This window comes from Elgaria multicarinata, chromosome 2, assembly GCF_023053635.1.
Source record: "Elgaria multicarinata webbii isolate HBS135686 ecotype San Diego chromosome 2, rElgMul1.1.pri, whole genome shotgun sequence".
NCBI classification, from domain to species: Eukaryota; Metazoa; Chordata; class Lepidosauria; order Squamata; family Anguidae; genus Elgaria; species Elgaria multicarinata.
Window position 1 is genome coordinate 18,846,271 of NC_086172.1, and position 26,618 is coordinate 18,872,888.

The 26,618-nt window shown below is 43.8% G+C and overlaps 1 protein-coding gene across 1 annotated transcript in view; it reads right to left on the bottom strand.

Moving 5' to 3' along the window:
* The window catches only part of ERBB4 (erb-b2 receptor tyrosine kinase 4), a 622,759-nt gene that overhangs the window by 268,620 nt on the left and 327,521 nt on the right, over window positions 1–26,618 (bottom strand). Inside the window, exons 6-8 of the mRNA XM_063115870.1 lie at window positions 12,555–12,673; window positions 5,589–5,730; window positions 253–366 (exon numbers count right to left, since the gene is read on the bottom strand). Coding sequence (XP_062971940.1) covers window positions 253–366; window positions 5,589–5,730; window positions 12,555–12,673 — 375 coding nt within the window. The remainder of the gene's footprint in view (window positions 1–252; window positions 367–5,588; window positions 5,731–12,554; window positions 12,674–26,618) is intronic.

Consider the following 26,618-nt stretch of genomic DNA (forward strand, 5'->3'; position numbering starts at 1 on the left):
AACTTCCATCAACCCTGAAATGTTCAGGAATGCTGGTAGTTATAACCTAAAACATCTGGAGGGCAGCAGGCTGGGAAAGGTTGCTGTTCACTGAGACACACTGTATGCTAGTTTCATCACTTCTGTTCCATTTGCAAATACACCCTGCTTTGTGTCATTATAGTGCATACATATAGTTTTAATTCTATTTGGTTTCTCTGTATTATAGATCTAACTACATGATACTTAAAGCTATAATAAATGAACGCCTACCTTTAGGGCAAATGTCGGTGCATGGTTTACATGTCTTGATACCATTTTCTTCAACTTCCATCTTAGGACTGGGACAGGCACGTACACAAGAACTGATATCAACCACAAAGTTATCTGGTAAAAAAGGAAAATACATTATTGAAATCAGTCTGTAAGTTGCATAGAGCGGGTTCTGGAGATATCTGGTTTAAAACAGAGGTGGTGGGGCCAGGACCTGTATTTCTACCACTGCATTTGACTTTCCTTTGTATACATTTGCACCAAATGATGCATTTTACCTTTTGAAGTTTTATCTAAGCTCCCTTCCCCCTGTACTCCTGTAGCTTTATGTTATTGCTAATTTCAACATTCTTTAAGTTTCATTTCCCTTGAGATGCTGACGCTGTAACTCCATCTTAATGAGGTTTGTATTTTGGAATATGCTTGAAATGTTATTTTAGCATCAAAGGATATACAGTCACAGCCAAGCTGGTATCAACCACTGGATAAAAGAAAAGATACTTTGAATTATCTCAGTCTTGAGCACATAGAGACATAAAAACATGAAATCTGGATATTCAATATTGAAGATAAGGGCAATTAACTTTCCAAAACAATCGCCAAAAGGGAATACAATTTTTCTCCATAACAAACGTGAGATTTATTTCAATAACTTTGTCTGCACGCTATGTACAGCTGGTCTACTTAACCAAAAACCTTTACAACTATCTGTGTCAAAAGTTAAAGGTCACCCTGACTGGGATGCTATGGGAAAACACACTATGTTCAAGATATGAGCAGTGGAGGTTGGTGGCTCCAATTTTGTTTGGGTGCTGAATCCATTCCAGCCAGATGTCTAAATGAGCTCTCCAAGGTTCTGATACTATTTTGGGAATATGGTTCAGCTCCATGAATAGCTCCTTTATAGTTCTGGTTGGTTTTGACTGAAACTCAGAATGGATCCATAGCCCCACCGTAACCCCTCACATGATGACTGTATAGGAAAGGAAAGGAACCTCTGTGCAAGCACTGAGTCATTACTGACTCTTGGAGGGACGCCAGCTTTCGTTGACGTTTTCTTGGCAGGCCTTATAGCGGGGTGGTTTGCCATTGCCTTCCTCGGCCCTTATTACCTTTCCCCCAGCTAACTGGGTACTCATTTTACCGACCTCGGGAGGATGGAAGGCTGAGTCGACCCGAGCCAGCTGCCTGAAACCAGCTTCCGCTGGGATCGAACTCAGGCTGTAGAGAGAGAGTTTCAGCTGCAGAAACTGCTGCTTTACCACTCTGCGCCAGACGAGGCTCTTGACTGTATAAAGAAGTACTATATATATCTATCTATATATATATCTGTTTAATGACCATCTTCAACCTAGTAGTTCATGCACATTTTTCAACAGAATGATCCGGAAAGAGCCATATCATTTAAACTAGGGCTGATCTGAATGTACTCTGTATTTATTTATTTATTTATTTATTGCACGTTCTTTTGTATGTTTGGGGAAGTTTGAAGAAAGTAGCCATCAAATCTCCTTCATTTGTTTGGCTTTCTCAGCCTTCAAGTCTGAGATTAATTAAAGAATTTAGTTCCATCTTTGTCAAATCCAAGCAGGGGCGAACCCTGGATGATCCCAGGATAAACCTTAGGTCTAGCTGTGGCCCCAGTCCTCGGGCATCTAAGATAAATGTTCAGGAATTCAAAGCCCCAAGTCCATGTTCACTGGACACCAGGTTCAATTTTGTGAACACTGCTGCTTAAAAAGAAACACTAAGGGAAGAGCAGCCAATACCTACACTAATAAAAAGACAGAGAGACAGAAAGAAAACAGGTTTAAAAGAAAGGAAAAGGAGAAGCCTCTGGGCGGGTTCACATGATAACTAACAACCCAGCAACCCTAGAACAAGCCATGGGTTTCAGGGTGGTTTCTAAACCACCCCAGCCACCCACCCTCACCAGGGTCAGATGCCATGACAACTCACATCTGAAGAGACTAATTACGTCAATTAGGCAGCTCGTGACCAGCATGAGCAGGGAGGGAAAATAAGCCAATGTGGCTTCCCCCCCCCTCCATAATTGTGCAGACCCAGGCCACAGCTAGACCTAAGGTTTATCCTGGGATCATCCCGGGTTCGTCCCTGACTGAGCGCTGGATGCCCTGTGTGGCACTTAGGGCCTTCCTAGACGAGGGTTTAGCCTGGTGCGAGGCCCGGGCTCCCTGCTGTGTGTGCAGATGACGCACAGGGGATCCCAGGGTCAGGCCGGGCTAAATCCTCCCTTGACCCAGGATGACCGGATCCACTTGTGGCCCGGTTTTTCTGCAGCTCCGGGCTGAGCCCGGGGCTGCAGAAAATCTAGCTGGTTCCATGGCTTTTCCCGGCTGCTCGCTTACTTGCAAGTAGCCGGGAGAAGCCGCACACTAGGCACAGCACTCCTGGAGGGCTGTGTCCATCGGGCCGGGGGCAAGGGAATTGCGGGGGGGGGGGGAGAGATGGGGGCCAGGGGGGGAAGAGCGGACCCAGCAGGAGAGATGGGGGGGAAGAGTGGAGCCAAGATGGGGAGATCGCAGCCGGGGTGGTGGTGGAGAGGGCATTGGACATGGCGAGTGGGGGGTGGCGAGTGGATGGGCAAGCGAGCAGATGGGCAAGCGAGGGGGGTGAGCAGGGGGCAAGCGGGGGAGAGCGGGGTCAAGCAAGCGGGCAAGCGGGGGGGTGAGTGGGGGGCGAGCAAGCGAGGGGGTGAGTGGGGGGCGAGCGAGGGGTGAGCAGGGGGCATCAGGTATTGGGGGAAATCGGGGGCAGGGGGAGCGGGGAACCCTTTATTTTTTTTAAAAAAAACTTACCTTTTCGTTGGTGCGCTCCTGCGCACATGGCCCCTTTAACTTTTTTTTAAAAATGGAGGACGCGACGGGGCTTTCCTTTCCCCGTCGCATCTGACGTGTGGAAAGGAGCGACTGCGCTACTTCTAGCGTGGGCTGGCTGCTTCTCCCACAAGGATTCTGAGGTAGGTCTAGCAAGGCCCTTAGATGAACAGGTTTGACCCCAGGACAATCCTGGGATAAACCTTAGGTCTAGCTATCGCCCCAGTCTCTGGCTGTTACTCTCCGTTATAGGTCCACTGCCTGTGAAAGGCTTTCTTCAGAAATTCTCCAGACTATCTGGGAACTTGAAGCAAGTGCCCTTTCACTTTCACAGCCCAAGTGCTCAAACCACTTTGCCACTGATCTTCATTATTTTTGCACAGAATTCTGTTGTATTTAAGTCTAGCTCAAGTCTAGCTCAGATCTGATTCTCCTCACTGTTTAGAAGAATTTAAGTAGAAAATTATAATTATTAGTAATATTACTAATTTTAATATATTTATATCACACTCTTCTATCTGTAATCTACTCAGAGTGGATACTGTTGTTTTATACTGTTGTCTTTATATTTTTGATGGTTTTAAATTTTGTATACTTTTTAATGTTCACTGTTTTTAACTTTTGTAAACCCCCCAGAGAGCTTCGGCTATGGGGCGGTATATAAATTTAATAAATAAATTAATAACATCATTAAGAAACAAAATACAACAATTATAACAAATTTACAAAGCAACGCCAAGAGCTAATTTGCACATGTGTAGACATCACTCAGTGACTCCACTGATAGTTACCATGTGTCAGCCTTTCCCAACTGGGGCCATAGCTAGACCTAAGGTTTATCCCTGGATCATCCAGGGGTCAAACCTGTTCATCTAGGTGATACACAGGGGATCCAGTGCTCAGGCAAGGGTGAACCCTGGATGATCCCAGGATAAACCTTAGGTCTAGCTGTGGCCTGGGTGTCCTCCAGATGTTTTGGACTTTAACTCCCATCAGCCAGGAATAGTCAGGAATCCTGGGAGTTGTAGTCCAAAATATCTGGAGTGTGCCAGATAAGGCAGGGCTCTGTGGACACAGCTAGACCTAAGGTTTGTCCTGGGATCCTCCAGGGTCCGCCCCTGCCTGAGCACTTAATCCCCTGTGTGTCACCTAGATGAACAGGTTTGACCCCTGGATGATCCAGGGATAAACCTTAGGTCTGGCTATGGCCTAAGTGTAATGGTGGGTAACATGGAAAAATTAAGCTTCTTGTTCTGCAGCGGCCGCCTTCATACATCCAGCAGTCATCACGCTTGGACTAGCCCATCCTTAAGGATCCGTATTTCTCCCTTCTTTTAATCAATATTATAGAGATTGTATCTTTAAGCCGAGATAAGTGTTCAGATACAAAACAGCTGATGAAGTGACCCAAAGATGTTATTCAAATGAGAAACGTACAATGGGTATTTTTTAACACATCCTATTCATCTCTGGTTATGGTCATTCCTACTGCAACAGAACATGCTAAATGTGTGGAAATTCTTCACACAAACCTCCTGTACTTATGATAACACAAGCTTGTTTTCAGTGGTAGTAGGCTTCTTTTCGGGTTCTGCAGACAACTGCACTAACGTTATAAAGCCCTGAGGAAGTACGCAACCGCGTTCAAAACGCATAGGCACCTGGCACTTTAATAAAAGTTTCACTAGTAATATTATTGTAGAAAATTACTTGGTTCCACCCTTGCCTTTGGCTATTTTTTACTCCTCTACGGGGTTTTCCTTGCTTTCGCACTTCTTTTCGGATTGGCCAGAAGACAACACCATCAGGATCTACTTAAACTCTGGATTATTCTGCACTTTTCCTGCCGAATCCAATGGGAACAGTCCGTATAAATAGTTTTAATACTTTAGTTTAGTTCTCTACACCTGAAATGCATTTATGGTAGGGTCCCTTGTATTTTTAAACTGATTGAATCTTGTGAACTGCCCTGTCCTTAGTAGCCATTCTAACGCTGGAATCATGAATAATATTTTATGTGCCTTGATAGCGATGAGCTTGTTCTGACTGACATTACCACACCACACACTTGAACTTTAAGGAAAGGTCAAACATAAAAGATAATTTCCACTTATGCTTGAGGGGAAATGAAAAGGAGACTGTGTTTAAGAAAAGGAAATGCTAGAAAGTTCCCCGTATTTGACATCTGGCATGCATACAAGTCACTTATTGGACGGAACATGAAATTGTGACCGTACAAACCATAATATTTAGCACAGATTTTTGGCTCTAAGGTGAAGGGTGATATTAAAATGTCAGTATTCAACCATGCCATTCTCAGAACAAGCTATGACTTCAAGATATTGCTGTTAAAGAAAATAGGTTGAATTATTATCGCAATCCCATAATTAACTTGGCTGTAGAGTTGACAAGCTTTGCAATGGTTTCTTAAGATTTTGATAAGGCAGCTTTGAATGGCTTGTGCGTTACTGGGAGAAAAACAGCCCTCCTATAACTTACGTGGGCACTTCTTGACACAAAAAGCACCATAGGTGTATTTGCCATCTCGGTTATTTTCCATCTGGAAGGTGGCAGGATTGTAGACCGAGGTCTGAGGACACTGGGTGACACAAGCACCACTGTCATTAAAATTCATACAAGCCTGCAAGACAAGAAATAATCAATGGTGAGGGATGATGGGAGTTGTATGCCAAAACATCTAGAGGGTCACATAGAGGAGGGCCAGGGTCTCTTCTCGATCATCCCAGAGTGCAGGACATGGAATAATGGGCTCAAGTTACAGGAAGCCAGATTCTGGCTGGACATCAGGAAAAACTTCCTGACTGTTAGAGCAGTACGACAATGGAACCAGTTACCTAGGGAGGTTGTGGGTTCTCCCACAATAGAGGCCTTCAAGAAGCAGCTGGACAACCACCTGTCAGGAATGCTTTAAAGTGGATTCCTGCATTGAGCAGGGGGTTGGACTTGAAGGCCTTATAGGCCCCTTCCAACTCTACTATTCTATGATTCTATGAAATCACCCACCTCAATCTACATGATTGGGAAATGTTACACCTTTTGAAATTGCTGAGAAACATACCACTGCTGAAGGCACAAAAAGGAAATGTGGCATCAACTGTTCAAACCTCAGCAGAAAGAACTACAGAGAAGTTAGGGAGCGTGTATCAACCTCGTGTGCAAATGGTAAAGGCTGGCCCTATTTAGATGGACAGCACACTGACAGTTTCGAGGAGTACGAGCTTTTATACTAGAAGCCATTTTAATTTAACAAGACCAAATGGGTCAAATTACTGTGGAGTTACTAAAAGCACAAAGAACACTTAAAGGGCTGTTTAGATTGAATTTAATCCTGACTCTCATCGTTTTCTAAATACCTCTAAATCCTTGTGAGTAAATTTGCTGGAACAGTAATGCTGCAGAGATAGACGTTGCTTTGCTTTCAAGAGCGCTCACACAAATGAATAGATGCCAGTGCACAGAAAGCGATGGATGAATGCTTTATCTAGCAATTTTCACCGTGAGATATTATAGGTTATAGGAAGCAGGCACTATGTGTCAGAACAGCTCTTAATTCATCGTCTGCTGAAATTTTGTTAATTAATACATAACATAACTCACTTATTTCTTTTCCCCAATCCATTGACTTTATCCATTGTTGTCTTTCCAGGTACCTTATCATCGTAATAAATTGTTTAGTAACTGTACAATAAAGATGTAGAGCACTAATGACATATAGCCCAAGGAGGTGATAAGGTTCTATAAAGAATCTGCTAAAAATCAATCTGAAAAACTCAGCAAATCTGTAATTTGTGGCTATTCAGTCTTGTTTACAAGTGGTAATTGTATATTTTAGAGCATCCTAGGCCTGTGAGGCAGAAAGGGAGGGCTGCCGGGCTGCTTATAGCATGGAACTAATCCCTTTCCTGCCTTTCCAGTGCTATTCTGCTGCTTGTTCTCAGACTCAGTAGACTAAAGAGGTGTGCACTACCCCCCCCCCCCAAATGTGACTTGGACGCCAATTCAGCATTTTGGAAAATGGACTAATTCTGCTCAGACTTGAAGGCCGTCTGCTTCAAGTCGGGTACCAGACCTGAGCTGTGATTTGGAAATCTGAGGCATCATGCCTTTCAGTGACTATCATAAGAAATTGACAACCGGCTGGAACTTTTTTGTCCTGTTCGTCAGAAGTGGATGATATTTGCAGACATAGTAGACCTTCAGCAGGGGATCAACCCTGCCAAATGTCTTTGTCGTGTTTTGCCGCTCCTGATTCCAAGCAAGTTTTTGTTGGGGGAGTGAGAAAGAGGAACAGCAGACAGGAGCAAAGGGACACCCAAAAGCAACAGCCTTTAATTAAGGATGCTAATTGCCTGCCATGTTCTTGTTCTGCTCTGGGTACCACTTAGGTGACACCAGGGGCAGATGTACACTGAGCAGGATATAACACTTTTTAAACGGTTTAAAAACAGTCTATGTAATGTGTCCTAAGGCCCAAACAGTTGTCAAAAATGTTATAAACCATTATAAAGCAGTAGTGTAGATCCTGCCAAGGTTAGACTGGAACAAGTTCCAGATTCATGCACAGGAATTCAAGTCCAGCCCAAACAGAAATACGATATATCATCATCATCAACAACAACAACAACTTCATCATATTTCTACCTCCTTTAAAGGTAAAAATCTTATCAAGGCAGTTTACAAAAATGAAAACACAAAACAGTAACACAATTAACTTAAACAGCAGCATTTTCAAGACAAATAAAAATAAATATAAATAAATAAACAGTACATAATATAATCTAGTGTGAATTAAATGTGGACTGAATCATCCAGGGTTGGATCCAGATTTAGTCATACTAAATGATTTCAATGTGTCTACTCTAAGTATGCATGAATTAATCTAGATCTGTTCAATATCTATATGAAGCCGTTGGGTGAGGTCATTAGGAGTTTTGGGGTTGGGTGCCATCAGTATGCTGATGATACTCAGCTCTACTTCTCCTTGTCGTCGGAGTCAGCTGGGGCTGTGAAGGTGCTGGACCAGTGCCTGGAGGCTGTAATGGGCTGGATGAGGGCCAATAAACTGAAGCTGAATCCTGATAAGATGGAAGCTCTGGTGGTTCCTGAATCCAGGAATTGAGTAAGTGACCTGTTCTGAATGAGGTGGTGCTCACTCTGAAGGAGAAGGAGCGTAGCTTGGGAGTACTCCTAGATCCATCATTGTCACTGGAGGCCCAGGTGGACTCTGTGGCACGGAGTACTTGGGTCAGCTTCAGCTGATCCGCCACCTACGGCCTTTCCTGGACAGGACTGAGCCACAGTAGTGCATGCACTGGTAACGTCCCAATTAGACTACTGCAATGCAACCTACGTGGGGCTGCCCTTGAAGATGACGCGGAAGTTGCAGCTAGTGCAAAATGCAGCAGCTAGATTGCTGGTGGGTACATCTTACAGAGACCACATAACACCGGCCTTAAAGGAACTGCACTGGCTGCCTATACGCTTCCGGTTGGAATTCAAGGTGTTGGGAAAGACGTTTAAAGTCCTAAACGGCTTGGGACCTCAATAATTGAGAGAGCGCCTCTCCTTATATATGCCAGCCCAAGATCTTAGATCTGTTGGAGGAGCCCTTCTCCACATCCCACCAATGCAACATATACACTATGATGGGACAAGGGAGAGGGCTTTCTCTGTGGTGTCACCCTGACTGTGGAATGCCCTCTCCCTGGAGGCCCGATTGGCGCCAACATTGATTTCATTTCGACGCCAAGTAAAAACATGGCTTTTTAACAAAGCCTTTGATGGTTAAACTCACTGGCCCATTGTTTTAACTCTATTGCTTTTAAATTATATATTGTTTTAACTAGGATCATGGTTTAATTTGTTTTTAAGTGTGCATATTTATTGTTTTATACTGTATGTTTTTATCTGTACGCTGCTCTGAGATCTTAATGATATAGGGCGGGATATAAATGTTTTAAATAAATAAATAAATAATAGATCTAATCCCCAGTGTTTAAGTCCCATTTAAACATAGGGGATCATCAGACGAGCGTTTTATCGCACGCTTGTTACTGCCAACTCACGGTTTTCCACGCATAATTTAGGTTATGCTGTCTGCCTCCCGTATGCCTCCGACTCCTTCCACTCATTTTTCCATTGTGAAAAAAGATCCAGAAAAATCCGATTTATATTTTTAAAATGAAACTTGCTGCCATTTTCTGCTGTGTGCAGGAAAAGCAGAGCAATAAAAACACCCACTGAATGGACCATGTGGTCACTGCTGCTGCTTCTTTCTCTCCCCGTGTAAAGAGGTCATTGCTATTGTGGGACAGCAGTAGGTGCCATAGCAATGGTAGGAAAATGTGTGTGAGTGTGTGTGTGTGGAAACCCGACTGATGATGCTTGTTGTCAGGAAAAGAGCCAGGTGCACCATTCCATGAGGGGAGGGCTGCCACAGAGAAAGGCAAATGCTATTTTGGGCTACATTAATAGAAGTATAGCTTCCAAATCACGTGAGGTACTGGTTCCTCTCTATTCGGCCCTGGTTAGGCCTCATCTAGAGTATTGCGTCCAGTTCTGGGCTCCACAGTTCAAGAAGGACGCAGACAAGCTGGAGCGTGTTCAGAGGAGGGCAACCAGGATGATCGGGGTCTGGAAACAAAGCCCTATGAAGAGAGACTGAAAGAACTGGGCATGTTTAGCCTGGAGAAGAGAAGATTGAGGGGAGGCATGAGAGCACTCTTCCAATACTTAAAAGGTTGTCATGCAGAGGAGGGCCAGGATCTCTTCTCGATCCTCCCAGAGTGCAGGACACAGAATAACGGGCTCAAGTTACAGGAAGCCAGATTCCAGCTGGACATCAGGAAAAAACTCCCTGGCTGTTAGAGCAATACGACAATGGAATCAGTTATCTAGGGAGGTTGTGGGCTCTCCCACACTAGAGGCCTTCAAGAGGCAGCTGGACAACTATCTGTCAGGGATGCTTTAGGGTGGATTCCTGCATTGAGCAGGGGGTTGGACTTGATGGCCTTGTAGGACCCTTCCAACTCTGTTATTCTATGATTCTATGATTCAAGTTCAAAAGGTGCCAGCTGTCCTTCAAATAAAATGGTTCCAAGTCATTTAGGGCTATAAGGTAATTACCAGCCATTTAAATTGGGCCTGGAAGTACATTTGCAACCAGTGCAGTTAGTAGAGAATTAGTGTTATACATTCCGATCCCGAAGCCCCTGCAAGCCATGGGACAGCTGCACTCTGCACCAGCTGAAGCTTCTGAACCTGTGAAAGGCACTTCTTATAAATGACCCTACCTAGTGTTGAGTCCAACCTGCACACTTGATCCTTCAGGGGAGACTGTAGTTCCATCCAGCACTAGTCTCACACCTCCTATCTAGATGGGTAGGTTTCCCTCACAGTATTTCCATCTCATTTGAATGAAGCCTCAGTTTGTTTGCCCTCATCCATCCCAAAACTGCCTCCAGACACCAGTTCAGTCTCCAGGGACTAGTTGGAGGAAATGTGAGGTAGGGCTGCATTTCATCTGCATACTGATGACTCTTTGGGCCAAACATATGGGTGACTTTTCCATTGGCTACATGTAGATATTAAAAAGCATGCAGGCCAAGAAGGAGCCCCGGGGTACCCCAAAGGCCAAGGGATGGAATAAGAGTTCCCCAGCACTACCTTCTGGCTCTGTCCTTCCAGAAAAGAGTGGAACCACCATAATATTGTGACCCCCAGTCCTACCCCAGCTAGGCAACCCAGAAGAACGCCATGGCCAATGGTATTAAAAGCAGCTAGGAGCTAAACAAAAACTAAAAGTGTTGCATTCCATCCATCTATTCCCAGGTACAATGCAGTGACGTCAGTTTCTGTCCCAGAACCAGCCCAGAAACCAGATTAGAATGGATCCAAATTAGTATGATCTGAGACCACCTGGAGTTGAAAAGCCACCATATTTTACAGTATCTTATTCAAGAATTGTTACATTAGTTTCAAGGTAATACTTATCTAGAAGCCAATTTAGGCTTCATATTGTTAAGGAAATCTCAATTCCAATTGTTTAAGATATGAATACCAGATTGGGGCCTTTAGTAGACCTACCTTAAAATCCGGGCGAGAGGAAAGGAGAGCCCGCGATGCAACTATCGCAGGCTGTCCACCTTGTCTACATGTCAGACGTGATGGGCTAAAGGAAAGAACCGTCACGTCCGCCATTTTTTTTAAAAAATGGAAAGGGACGGCTGTGCAGGAGCGCACGAACGACTAAAGGTAAGGTGTTTTTTTTAAAAAAATCCTCGCTCCCCCCATCTTGCCGTCGATGGGCGCAGCACTTCTCCCGGCTATGCGCGAGTAATTGCATGGAGCTGGGGAAAGTGGCGGAACGAGGTACACGCTCGCTGTCTCACCCTGAGACTGCAGGAAAAATTGGGCTGAAAGGGGTAGGCTATATCCCAGGGCCAGGGAGGGTTGATCCCTGCCTGATCCCAGGATCCCCTGTGTGTCATTTGGACACACAGGGGCGATCCCGGGTATCAGCCCGCGATATAGCCTTGTCTAGCAATGGCCTTAGAGAGAAACAATCCTATGTTTGTTGGATATGGTTAGCATCTAGTGAAGGTGTTCCTCTGAGAGGATCTCCACTGCTATAGGTGAGGTGTGTGTGTGATGCACTCATAGAGAGCTTTGCAGGTAGAAAGCTGCTGCCAGTGGTTCTCCTACCATTGGTAGAAAGTGTAAAGGGCTAAAATGGGGCACTTTGGGGGCAAGATAGGAGCTGGTGTTGGATCTACTCGATCCAAGGCTGCTCTAATGCCCTGAGAAGGTCCCTATCCAAACTCTTCATCTATACCAGCCTGAAGCTGGTGGAGAAAAATGCACACATACTGCTGAAGAAAAGGGAGGACCCCTCCCTTGAACCCCATTTCCTGCCCTGGAAAGCATGAGCTGGTAGATGTTTCTTGGCACCTCTCCCCCACAAGTCCATTTAGGATTCCTCTGTTAGCCTGAAATCTGAAGCTGACTAGTCCACAGAAATCAATGGGAATTATTTCCTTTAATATTTAAGCAACAGATCTGTCATTCTCTTCTTAGGAAAATACACCAGATGTTTTGTTTTAAATCAAAGTTCTGAACACATTGCCCACATCCTGTAAACGTTAATTTTAAGGAAGTAAAAATGTATTTTCACTTAAGATAAAAATCACACCAATTAGCATATAAATGGTTTCAAATCTCTATTTGCAAATCTCATAAATGTTTTAATGGGTGGAATAAGCTGATAAGTAACAGAAATGTAATGGGAAAATATGAATGGTAAAATATCTAGTGAATATCTTTCACTGTGTGTGCAGTACAATTAAGCTACCCCCAAAAAATATATTAGAAATCCCTTGGAGTAAAGTGTAAGAATGGGGAGAGTGGCTGGTGGGATGGAGGAAAAGAGAGAACGCTGAGACATACGAAACAATCCGTGTCTTTCGGTCCGGAACAGCCTCCTGCACATTCCCGGTGGCAGCATTCACTGACGGAGCGCCCGTAGCACCGCCCATCGCACTGCTCAGCGCACACCATCTTTGTCACTAGAAAAAGACAGAAAAATCACAAACGGATCAGAACCAAAAACAGGGAGTGGAGCCTAAATTGAACCTGGTCAACTGAAAAATATTTATGAGACAATAGGAAATTAAGGAGGGATCCTCTGCACATAAGAGAGGATCTGACCATTAGTTTATGACACAGTAGAGAAATCGTTGCACACAAAATTTATTTATTGCATTTATATACCACCACCCCCCATAGCCGAAGCGCTCTTGGTGAAAACAAGCTTTCTTGCAAGTAAATAAAATTAAAAATAACCCCTCTTATCGCCCTACGGAGATAAGGGAAAATTAGTTTTGGCCCAAATTTACTAAGCTTAGGAGAACAGGGCAATCAAGGCCCTCATAAGTTTGAGAGCAATGCAAAATACTTCTCGCAAGGACTTCTGAAGCCCTTCCATTTAAAACTGAATACATCACCTATTTATCCGAAGGTGATGTAAGAGAATGCTTATTTAGGGTGATGTACCTATGCTGTGTACACTGATATTCTAAAATGGATTTTTAAAAAAAAATATTGTGTTTTTATTGTTGCCAACTGCCAGGGGGAGGGGTTTATGGCATCCAAAAGTCAGTATATAAATGTTTCTATACATAAATACAAATCAATATATGTTTGTGTGGGCATGGAAAGGAAAGGAACCTCTCGTGCAAGCACTGAGTCATTACTGACTCTTGGAGGGCCGCCAGCTTTCGTTGACGTTTTCTTGGCAGGCCTTATAGTGGGGTGGTTTGCCATTGCCTTCCCCGGCCGTTATTACCTTTCCCCCAGCTAGCTGGGTACTCATTTTACCGACCTCGGGAGGATGGAAGGCTGAGTCGACCCGAGCCGGCTGCCTGAAACCAGCTTCCGCTGGGATCGAACTCGGGCTGTGGGGAAAGTTTCAGCTGCAGAAACTGCTGGGCATGACAGACCTTCAAAAAAGAAGGCTGTTCTCTGTAAAGTAGAATACCTTGCCATGCTAGCAACATATTTGTACAATACCTAAGATGTATTTTTTTAAAAAAAAACCTACAACACTTTGACTGCGTGTGCGTTGTGTGAAAGGGAGAGAGAAAGAGAGATCAGAGAACCTTTTACTCTTGTGAGGAATGTAGTTAACACATGACAGCAAGGTCTTTTGGAGCCTTAAGACACATATTCCCCGGACTCTACTTCCTCCTCCATTCCTGCCTTTTGTCTCCGTAGGATGCAACTTCATCCTAGAAGCACCCAATCCTGCAAATAGTCTCTTGATTAGGGTCTAAACTCTCCATTTCATAAAATGAAACAAAAAACAACCCAGAAACCAAATCCAGAACTACACTTTATTGAGCTAATTAGCTAGCCTGCTATTAGTGGGGGGGGGGGGGAGTGCCGTTGGGCCACAGCCATAAAATATGCAGAGGTGGCTTATACAGGTTAAACACTACTGCGTCCTGAATTCCCAGGGTAGCTGGTGATTCAGAAATGAGCAGTCAACAACCAGGCTGCACTCTTCAAGGTAATCATTAAATGAAACCTCCTGAACTCTCTATCCAATTTAAATATGATTCACTCTTCAATGATTCATTACATGAAGGGGGGGGGGAACCTCTAAAAGGAATTTTCTAAAGTGCGCAAAAGAAATTGAAAAAGTTCACTGAAAACTAAATTTTGTTTTTTGCCAGTGGAAGGATGTAACATTGTACTCCAGCAATGCTATATATACTTTTATTATTGATCATTTCTATTTCATTTCTCACCTATGAAGTCCTCAGCAATCCTCTCAGCTTCCTCCTTCTCCTCCTCCTCCTCCTCACAATCTTCCATTGAGACACACTACAATTGCAGCTGGGTGGCTGAGAATAATCTTTGCTAGACCTACCTGCAAATCCGTGGGGGGGGGTGTGATCTTGCGTTGTAACTAACGTGAGATCCCGCCCTCGTCTTGACGTCAGGCGAGGCGACTCTAGTAGAGAGCCATCACGCCCACCATTTTGTTTTGATGCTTCAAGGGGGTAACCAATCCCCCCCAGCCCCGATCTCTCCCCCCGGCCCCGATCTCTCCCCCCAGCCCTGATCTCTCCCCCCTCAATCTCCCCACCCTGGCTCTGATCTCTCCCCCCCGGCTCCAATCTCTCCCCCCGATCTCCCCACCCTGGCTCTGATCTCTGCCCCCGATCTCTCTCCCTGCCCCAATGAGCCCAGCACTCCTGTGGAGCACTGCGCCCCATCCACGGCTTCTCCCAGCTACTCGCAAGTAATTGCGGTAGCCGGGAAAAGCAGCGGAACGGGCTACACTCTATCCCGGGCCAAGGGAGGGTTACCCCTGCCTGAGCCCAGGATCCCCTGTGCATCATCTGGACGCACAGTGGCGAGCCCAGGGTTCACCCCGGGCTAAACCGTGATCTAGCAAAGGCCTTAGTCAAAGCAAACCACTGGATTCACAGCTATAAGGAGATCTGGACCCAAGTTTCCATGCTTGTACCGAACGAATCAAAAGAATCACTATTAGCAAATCAGTGCTTTTATTTATTTCATTTGCAATATTTCTATACCACTTTTCAACAAAGTAGTCATAAAATGAGTTCTAAAAACGGAATTAAAAACCAGTTAAAAGAGCTAAAGTGTTTTAATGGCCCAGTTGGCATGCAATGGCAACCCAGATATTTTTTTAAAAACCTGGGTGGTTGTGAATGACCCGCTGCGCTAGTCACTATAGCTTGACTGCTCCTGCTTGGCGCCTCATGCCAGGAATGGCTAAAGTGAAATCTCATTTTAAGTGTTGCTGCCTTTCATTATATTTTTCAAACAGGACAGTGTGTGAAAACAACGAAGCTGAGTCAATAACTCTCTCTCTCAATCTACAGCCCGCAGACAAAATGAGTCTGTGGATCAGGAACAACTCCCTTCTTTTATCAAGCTTTCACCATCTCCCCTTACTTTTGACCTGCCTATTTTAGAGTCAGTTTATATATAATGGCCTTCGCAAAGAAGGCTGTTAAAACGTGGAAAAGCATACTCACATATGGGTCCTGCTTTCATTGGCAGGAATGTATACCTGATCGGGGAGTGAACCAGGCTTGGCCCCAAAACAGCACAGTTTATGTGGTTGTTGTTTTCGCTCTAAAATGGGATGGATTCCTCTCTAGCAAAAGCGAGAGAGAGAATTTGGGGGCTGGGCAGCTGGCAGGCCGGGCACCATTATTTTCTTCCAAGAAGGTGTTGGGATGGGGCCAAGATGTCGCACTGTTCCAATGAATTCTGGGACGACAGTCGTGGCAGAGAGAAGCTCAGCCATGACAGTTGTCTGTACACATGGAAGAATTTATGTGTTATATTGTATTAGCATCACTCTAGCACCTTAGCTAAAGAACCCATTTCATTCTGAGAAAGAAGAAAGAAAGAAGCTAGAAGGCTACCAGAAAGAGCCCCAGATGGCAGCACTAGCAGTGGGGTTAGTAACTAATTACCTATGTGTGTCCTCTACAGAGTTGACACCATGAAATGTTGGACACAGGCAAACATGTGATTATAAAGTCATCGCCCCAGCCAGACTACCCATAAGGATACTTTTAAATTGACCGATCCAGAGCCTTGGCAGAAAACATGGGCCATTCCTGAAGGATCCTCACCCCAAGACAGACCAGCTGATTAAAGCACCATCTGGACATCCTTGTTTTACCTTTTTTCCCCCTGTACATCCCTACCAGTCTCCTAGATGAATAGATGCTGTAATTCTTGGTCAAGTAGCCAAGATTCTCCTTGAGATCTCCTTTCATTCCCACTAAAATCTAGCTATTGATCCCTTTGTTCTGCTCCATCCTTAGTCCAGCCCCAAAGCCTTGACGCCTCTGCACTCTTTGTTTTGAAGTCGATAACTGCCCTTGAGTTCGGGCATCCCATGCTCTCTCTTGTGATTTGTGTTTCAGAATGGTCAGACTTGCTGTCGTACAACTCCAAGACCATCCTGGGGTTCGCTTGGCTCCCCGGCCTGCTTCTCATGAACCCTGCTAGCACTCTGCTCTACAGCGATGCTTAGCCCATGTTCTCAGGGCCAGAGTTTCTCTCCCTTCAACTCGAACCACTGTGCTGCTGTGTTTAGCCAAACAGACCTGTGTTGATTTGTATGCCCAGAGAGAACTTCACCCCCTGAATCACCTCTTGAGTGTCTTCAGCCAGGTTCTAGAAGTGACACAGCCCACCCTGTGAGCTCATTACTTTGCTCCCCTGGAACTCTATGCCTTGCAGGAGCTACGTCTTCCATATCAGTCCAATAGTTAGGTGAACAAGTAGGGAACTTGGGGTGTTGAGGTCATAGAATCATAGCGTTGGGAGGGGCCTATAAGGCCATCATTGCAAAGATTTCAAGACAAGCCCAATGACTTGTTTAGCCATTCTTTTTAGTTTTCTTCCCTTGCCTCCTTCTTAAGTTGTCTTGCCTATATCTTCACTTACTATTTTTTTTCTCTCAAAAAGGCACTTTTCTATGCTGTAAGATACTTGTGCTAAAATAAAGGTTGTATTATTCACTCTTAACAGTCGTTCTCTAGTTAATTTTCCTCATTTTGAAGAAGTTATTTCTCCGCTCTGTTGGAACACAATGCATTGTCTGCTGTGTGCACACCGTCCTTCTGGGAAAGATCCTTCTAATCTCATGTTCGTTGTGCTCAAGTGAACAACGCTGCACTATAATAGTTCTCCCTCCCTCCCTCTCTCTTTCTCTCTCTCTCTCTCACACACACACACTTTACAGAGACAGAGCACATTTTAATCAATAAAGAAAATAGTAAAAGTAAGCACCCTAAAAATGGTTTAGGATAGTTCTCTCCCTCCAGGGAGGTGAATCGTACTGGCTCAGACCTAGTGTAATTAGCATGTAGGCTCTACATGTTATTGGTGCTAGCCATATGGTGAGTGGTCATCACATGCTATGGCTACTACAAGGAGCCACAACCATGTGGAGACGCTTTCATGATCACCTCCAACTTGGGAGGCATATTGTGAGAAATCACTACTTGCTTGAATTCCATTTCTAAGAACATTCATTTGGAAATAAACCCCAGTAATTTCAATAGAATGTACTTCTGAAGAAACAGGTTTACGACTGGGGTGACAGGTTGTAAAGCCTCTGGACAGGTACCGACTCTCTTCTGTGTTTTGGGTGACTCTTGTCGCATTGCTCATGCTAAACCAAAGGACCATAGGTCTTGGATTTACCCTGTGATGGGCAATGCATTAACCTCTAGACATTTATTCTTACTTGAGAGGGGGACCTTTAAGGAAACAGACCTGGCTGTCTCAAGTCCTCAATTATCTAGATTAATAGCCCAGTGATGACCAGTCTAATGGATCAGTACTGGTAACATAACCATGAATGAATGTTGAAGTGGATGCCAGTTCTTAGAAGCTAGGAGTGCGCTAACTAAAACAATGACATACTTCAAGTGATTTCTATGAAAATATCACTATGCTGCAACCCTAAACATATAGTCCCATTGAATTTACTGAGTGACCTATGTGCCTGAGTAAGCATGCTTAAAGTTGCACTATTAGTTATTTCCTTATGTAAAGCATTGGTAGTGGATTCAGGGGCTTCAATCAACAGAAATGATTCAAAAGATTTGACAGCATCTTGTGATACACTGCTACAGATAAAGAGCAAATTGCATTACGGAAATAAGCCCACAAGCAAAATTCACACTGATACAATTTTAAAATATTAAAAATGGAAGACAGAGGCATATATGGTAACACATAATGATATTTAACTGTCACAACACTTTTAAGCATATATTGCTCTCCCAAAATTTAGCTTACCACAGAAATAAGAATATTTTCAATAAACATAGAACTATTGAGATACAATCTTTTTTCTAGAAAATTAACAGGATACCAACTGAGTTACAGTTTGGCATAACCTATTTATTGTTACCATTGGAAACAGGTTTATAATTGTGCCTATAAAACCAAGTAACTTCGAACCTTTTATCAGAACCCTAAGATTAATACTTGCACTTGTGTATTAATATTATTATTTTTCTCTAGTCCCTGAAGGCCCTATATTAAGAAATAGAGATCTCATCACATATGATGTATTTACAACAGGGGAGGACTGAGAGGCATCCCTTTGTGACACTACAAATTCAGATCATTTTCTCATTTGACAGAAGTTGGCAGAATTCTTACTATAGTGGAAGGATCTGAGAGTGTTAACATAGAGAATCAGAATGGGTAATGTCTGTAATCTACACATTTTGTCTTAGCCTTTGGCTAGGACAATTTTGTGTCTTTCTTTCTTTTTTGACTCGCATCCCCCACAGGGACTGTGCCAATCTCCATGAAGGTTACAACCGCTCCAAATGGATTAGCAGGAACGACATGAGCAGTGCAGGAATTCTGGCCATAGCTATACAGGGCTTTATCCTGGGGTGATCCCCGGGATCGTGCCTGTGCATCCACATGATGCACAGGGGATCCCGGGATCAGGGAGGGATAATCCCTCCCTTGCCCCGGGATAGAGCCCTCCCCTTTGGCCCCAGTTTTTCCATGGTCCCAGGCTGACCCAAGACTACAGAACGTGTGGCCGGCTGCCACGGGTTGACCTGGCTCCGCGCGATTCCTCACGAGGAGCCGTGCACGGGGTGCAGGGTGGGTGGAGCGGGGAAAGTAATTTAAATTTTTAAAAAACACTTACCTTATGCACACGAGCGTTCGTGTGCTGTTGGCCCTTTAAAAAAAATATTTTAAGTGGTGGGCGCGATGCCTCTCCTTCTGAGGTCGTCGCGCGTCACGTGTAAACAGAGGAGGGATCTCGCGTTAAACACAACGCGAGATCTTCCCTCCTCCATCGCAGGCTAACAGGTAGGTCTAGCTAAGGCCTCAGACGGAAAGTAAGCAACAGTAATGCCAGCCAAACCCCCCCCCCATGCCAGAAAAGCACCTCTTCCACATCCTGTTTTGGTGTTGCTATATAGTGCAAGTATACAGCTACTTGGGAACACTGGGACGTTTGGCAACTGGGAGGACGGATGACTGTAATCTCAATAACCTTTCTATTCCTAAAGTGCTTAAATGTGAAGTTTACTGCATCTGTGCCATTTGCATGAATCTCTTCTACTCTCCACACTCCACCACTGTGTAATTTGTGCCAAGGTCTTCCTTTCCTGGAATGCCAAGGATTACATATTGTTTTCATACTGTCCTATTACTCAGAATGACGTTCTATGTTTTTTTTTTTAAATGACCTGCTATGCAGAGCTACAGCGAGGTGACTTCCACACCTATGGCGGCATGAATGAGGTGCACAGATTTGGTGCCCCTGTATGGATATGTGGCATAAGGGAGGATGGCGCCCTGCTCTATGCAAAGGCTAGGTTATTACTTTTTGAACCAGACTTGTGATTATTTAATAATCTGGTGTTTGTGCATCATGGTACATGGATTCTTAAGTGTTCTTCTAATTCCAAATTGTGAAAATCACTTCAGCTTCCTTTTCCTTTGCTTTGTTATTGGCTGACAGCTGTATTTACAGAGGTGGCAAGAATAGTGGGATGACATTGCTTGTTTACACCAGCCTTGTTCAATCGGGTGGCCTCAAGTTGCTTTAGACTGCAGCTCCCAGCATTCCTGACCATTGGCCATGCTAACTAGAGCTGATGGGAACTGAAGTCCAAAACATCTGGAGGACACCAGGTAGGGGAAGGCTGGAATGCACCATGGCTGACCGGGAGACACGATGAGTTGTAGTTAGAGATTACGAGAATTTTATTTAGGGTGTGAAATCTCAATAGATTTTTCTGGTTCAGCCCTGGGATATTTAGTTCCATTTCCTCCGCTGGTGTTGACTCAATCTGTAGTGAGTATATCCAATACGCAGATTCCGTTGTGTGTTTTTAATGGCAGCAATATGCGCAAATTGGATTTTTATTTTGTTGGATATTGAAATTTACGTAAATGGAGTTGTATTTTTTTTTATCCTCTCCCCTCCTATATTTGAGAAGTGTGAAAGAGCACAGATTCAGCGTTCCCATATGTGTAGTCTTGCCATGTCAATTTCCTTATATGTTTCAGACATCAAGGAGAGCACAGAAGTGGAATAGGAAGCTTAAAAGGCCAGACTGCATATACCAGAATGGAAACATGGCAGAATCTCATCGGGTTCAAAAGGAATCGGATTCCTAGCATTGTACATCCCTACTTGCAGCCCGACACATCTGGAGGGCACCAGGTTGGGGAAGACTAGGTTACACAGTTATGTGTAATTAATCTCTGTAAATGTTTCCTTTAATTCTCCATTACAGGGATTGTAAATGTACCAAGAGGAGAAATGGGAAATAGCTAGAATCAATAAAAGCCTTATGAACATGTAAAGTTATTAGTGAAATACAAGGATTTTAATTAAAGATGCCAATGTTTTGTTGAAATGTTAGGTTCCCGTAATTGATCTATGGCTGCTGGTTCAGCTTTTTCTTTTCATCTCACCAGCTCCTGTTTGAACCTTGCTGGCCTTATTGACTACCTCTCCTGCTTTGACAATCTCGTATTTTGAAACAACAAAATCTCAATTTCTAATCTCAGCGGTGATAATTTAGATGTGAAAAGAGCGTGTCGTTTGGTCATGGGTCTTCAATCAGTAGCACCTCTTGGTCTTCAGAATCATATAAGTCCTTTGTCTACAAAGGAATGGATGCTTTCTCTGAACGTCCCACATATTTTCTACTGATGCCTACCCAAAGAGAGCCAGGCTTGGACCCAGGTTCAGAGGCTTGCTACGCTTACCTCAAAGAAAATGTGATCTTTATGAGGCGCCTGAATGTATCTCTGGTTCGGCTTAATATCTGTATGAGAGATTTATTCCGATGAACCCAAAAGCTCAGCCCCCAAATCTCCCCCGCAAGAGCTTTCCCATGGGCTACTCGATGTCAAAAGCAAATGACTTGTGGAACATTGTTTTTCTCACCAGGAGTCACGTTGCTTGAATAATTTCTGGTCAAAAAACGATGCTCTTAGGAGACTCCATGAAGCTTCCCAATGGCTTCTCATTGGCAGAAAATGACATGCTGACCATAATTTTCTGCTGGGAGGACATCCCATGACCCCCAGCAGGGGAAGACACTCCATGTGTCATTTGCTGCTAAGGAGCCTGTAACAAAGTGATGTGGCAGGCTTGCCGGCCGGGCCTGAGGCGCTCTCTGTCCAAAGGCAGGTCCCTGCTCCACAACAGATCCAGGGAGGGGAGGGGAAGAGAGGGGAGGGCAACGCCTTTTGGCCTGAGTGGCAAATCATCCTCCTGGACCAAGCCAGTGAGCCAGATGACATTAAGAGGGTGGGGGCCCACTCCAACGCCTCTACCCTCCCATATAGTTAACCACATTATTATTATTATTATTATTATTATTATTATTATTATTATTATTTATATAGCGCCATCAATGTACATGGTGCTGTACAGAGTAAAACAATAAATAACAAGACCCTGCCGCATAGGCTTACATTCTAATAACCACTCCATCCACTTTTCATTAAAAAAGAAAGGTTCTCCATGCTTCTCTCCACACAGAGAAAGCAACTCACTGGGGTCTTGCAGGAACCTGTTCCTTCAATCCCTGGCTGAGTCAGACGTGTGTGTCCCTCACCATTAAAGTATGATGCGCAAGGCACAAGCAGCATGGGAAGGGCATGAAGGGTTTGGCGTCTGGCAGAGAGGCACACTGGTGTATCTGTTCTCCAGGGAATAAATTCTCTCAGGAGTAATGCAAAATAAACTTGAGGGGGTGGTATCCCCTTAAGCGCCTCAAAACTCCTGAAGTCCTTCCATGGAAACATCTGTATATAGAAAGCTTCCTTAGGTGATGTAATAGCATCATAGAATCATAGAATAGCAGAGTTGGAAGGGGCCTACAAGGCCATCAAGTCCAAACCCCTACTCAATGCAGGAATCCACCCTAAAGCATCCCTGACAGATGGTGGTCCAGCCTCTTGAATGCCTCTGGTGTGAGAGAGCGCACAACCTCCCTAGGTAACTGATTCCATTGTCGTTACCTAGGGAGGTTGGAGAATCTCTATTTAGAGTGATGTACGTACGTTGTGTATGTTGGTATGGATATTGCAAAAATATTGTGGTTTTATTGTTGTGTACTGCCTTGGAGAGGCTTATGGGGGCCAAAAGGCAGTGTATATATATATATATATATATATATATATATTTGCTTAGTCCTGATCCAGGCACAATGGGAGAGTTATACATGTGCTGACGTCTCCTCTCATTAAAATAAACAGGGCTGGAAAATGTTTCAATTTGACTCAATTGTGCCTTGTGTTTTTATGATGAGCCTATCAAAGCAAGACAATAGAATATTATAAAACAGAATATAGGCCGCTTGAAGAGAATATAAAATAGCCCTTCTCAGCGAAATGTGGCCCACTGCTTTTCTAGCATTTTAATTTATAATGGCTTGCTAATTACATAACATAATATTCTGAAGTGATCTCTTCCTCATAATACACACTGTTTATAATTCCTTATTAATTGCCCTCTTAAGTGTCCAAATTTACATAGATAATAAGCGAGAGAGAAAGAGAGATGCAGCTGGTTGTTCAAAAAAGACGTATAAAGAGAGAGAGAAAGAGAACGAGAGAGAGAGAGAGAGTAAGAAGAAGGCAACACATATAAAGCACTCTGGGGTAGAGAATATTCATTCCAGACAAAAGTATCCAACTGCTATTTTCCCCATGTAATTTCAAATGAAAGACAGGGATTAAGATCTTTCAGCTTTATCGCATCCCCCACCCCCCAGAAAATAATTTGGATCTTAGCATGGGAGGGGGGGGTCATTAGAATATTTTCTATTTCCTGACTCTATTAAAAAATGTATTAACATGCAGATGTGCCCTCAAGAGATTTGTTTCTGGAAACAAAACATGTCATTTGGTTATGTGTTAGATGTTTTCATGCACACATTTGGAAAAAAAAAAATCTTGCTTAGAGACTTGAGCAGGCAGGGGAGGGGGCGCCTAGAGGGTGGATGAATGGCGTCTCAAAACAACATTCATCATACCATAGTTTTGAGTGCTCCCCCTCTCTCTCTCTCTCTCTCTCTCTCTCTCTCTCTCTCTCTCTCTCTCTCTCTGGTTTTGTTTTGCTCTTGAGCACATTGATCAAAGTTAGCTTAGGCTCCTTGTTCAGAGATTTCTCGACTAAACAAAATCTAAACCGTTTCTGCCAAGATAAGGACAAAACCTATGAAACATTGTAAAGAATGTTTCCATGTTCACTTGAATAATCGTTGATATTTTTGCTTCCTTTGCTCATAAAGAAGTATTTCCTGAAGATGATAATGGGTCATGCGGGACGGTGGAAGCATGCAAGATGAAACTGTTGTAGCTTTTGATAAGCGGGGATTTCAAAAATAAATGTTGGTAGTATGGCTCATACAAAATGGCCATATGAAAGTTATTTTATATTGGAGAAAAGCAGGCACCCACCACTCCTAGGAAATGCTTGCCTTGCAACTGTCATGCATGCCCTTGTGACCTCCAAATTAGATTACTATAAAGTACTTTACATGGGGCTGCCCTTGAAAACTAATAATAATAAAAAAAACTACACTTGATCTGTGAATGCAGTGGCAAGGTTATTGAGTGGTCCTGGCCACATGAAGAATGTAACACCGATCCTTTGTTTAGTTCATTGGATCTTACTTGGTTTTCAGAAACTTCAAGGTGCTTTTTCTTCCTCGTGTGGCGCAGTGGTAAGTGGCAGTTACTGCAGCCGAAACTCTCCCCACGGCCTGAATTCGATCCCAGCGGAAGCTGGTTCTCAGGCAGACGGCTCAGGTCGACTCAGCCTTCCATCCTCCCGAGGTCGGTAAAATGAGTACCCAGCTAGCTGGGGAAAAGGTAACTGCGACTGGGGAAGGCAATGGCAAACCACCCCGCTACAAAGCCTGCCAAGAAAACGTCAGCGAAAGCAGGCGTCCCTCTAGGAGTCAGCAATGACTCAAGTGCTTGCACGAGAGGTTCCTTTCCCTTTCTTCCCCCAACCTTTAAAGCCTGACCAGTCTGGGCCCCTACGTACCAAGGGGCACCTGTTCTAGCATAAACTTGCCCAATCCATTAGGATATCATCTAGGACCCTGCTATATGCTGTGACAGCTGCTGAGGACATGTCAATGGCTACCAGGAACAGGGGCTTTTCAGGAGTTCTTCCTAGATCATGGAACTCCCTCTCCAAGGAGGTCCACCTGGCACCCTCCCACCTCTCCTGCCCAAAATGGATTACAGGCAGCTTCTGAGTGGACTGAAGGTTAAGTATTTTATACTGCTGTGGAGGTGCGGGAGGGGCTTATCTTCCTGCTGTATGCTAGACTTCTGTTGCATATATTATTGTGTTAGATTTAGTGGGTTATGTACTTGCACTTCTATGGTTTTCTGAGTTGTGCTTTTTTTAAGGCATGTGAGCGAGGATTTTACATATCTTTTTGGAACTCAGCTGTCTACATGTTTCTTCATTGTTCTGATGTCAACAAAGAAGCATTAGAGTATTCTCCAGTGCTCTATTTCTGTTGCTATTTGTCAATGAATTTTGGTATTCATTTGATAGGAATCAGCTCTGAACGTCTTTTGTACGGCCAATGGACTTAAACAATAAATATATTTGAAACATTAATTTCAAAACAATGCTACTACGATGTATCTAGGAGTCTTTTAGAAGTCTCTGTCTTCTAGAGGTTGCTGGTAAGGTACTCTGCCATTCACTAAGTCCAGGGCTTTCTAATATTCTCTGAAAGAATCATCTGCCAACATCATCTTATTTACAGAGAGCAATAGGATTCTCAGCTTCATATTACAAGATTTGGTTCGGGTCCTGATATTGCAATTTGAAAAACACCCAAATTCATAGAGGACTGATTCGGAAGCTGCCTGATACGACTTGGGAGGGGCTGAATCCAAATCTCGATTTGGAAATTCAAAGCTCCGTGGGCCACCCATGGACTGTCATTGGAAATTAACAAATGGTTATAATCCCCCCCACCCCGGTTCGACAGAACTAGCTAAACTTTTCAAGAATAATAGCTTTCTAGAAGGGAAATACTTCAGATAAATAAGTACAAACGTTTTTGTGCTAGGTACCCTTAATTCTTTTTAAGGTAACTACCAATAACATTTTTATTTCTTGACAGTATTGGATAAAATTTGGGTGATGCTTCAGATGAATAGATGCAGAGGTTTTGTGCAACAGCAGCCTTTACAGTTTGGAGATTTAAAAAGAAAAAAGGGATGATCTTCTACCCTTGGGAGGGTTTTTTTGTGAGCATGAAAATGACATATAGCATAGAGATGGCTCTAGGTAAGAGACCTGAAAAAAGGAAGGATATATGCAGTAGTTTTTGTAGAAGGGGGTCTTCAAAAGTATTTGGTGGGGGGTGATGAAATTCACTTCCTCTTCTCCCTCCATTTTTTAAAAATGTGTATGAAATGTAATGCATCATATCCACGTCTGCAGGCAAGAAATTGCAAAATCTCAGAAGGATAGGTGCAGGGGCTAGTGAGTTATTATGAATATAAGATGGTTTAAGGATTTTTCCCCCCCTCTTCTGCTTCATTGGTACCAAACTCACAGCATGTGAAAGAAGATAGGAGCTGATGATGGATGGTAAACATATAGAGGCAAAGGCAGAAGGCGCTAAGGGTCCAGTATTTTCCAAGCCACAGCCACCACCCCACATACTCCACCCCACAGACTCCACCATACCTGTTCTAACATTCCTGCTCTTGGGAGAAAGCATTAGCAAACAGCACTGAACACTGAATCAGTCCTGCAACGTATTACCGTATTTCTTCGATTCTAAGACGCACTCCCCCCCCATATAAACATCTCTAAAAACGGGGTGCATCTTAGAATCGCGGGTGCGTTTATTATTGCTTAGAATCAAAGCTTTTTTTTTTCTGTTGGTGGTACTG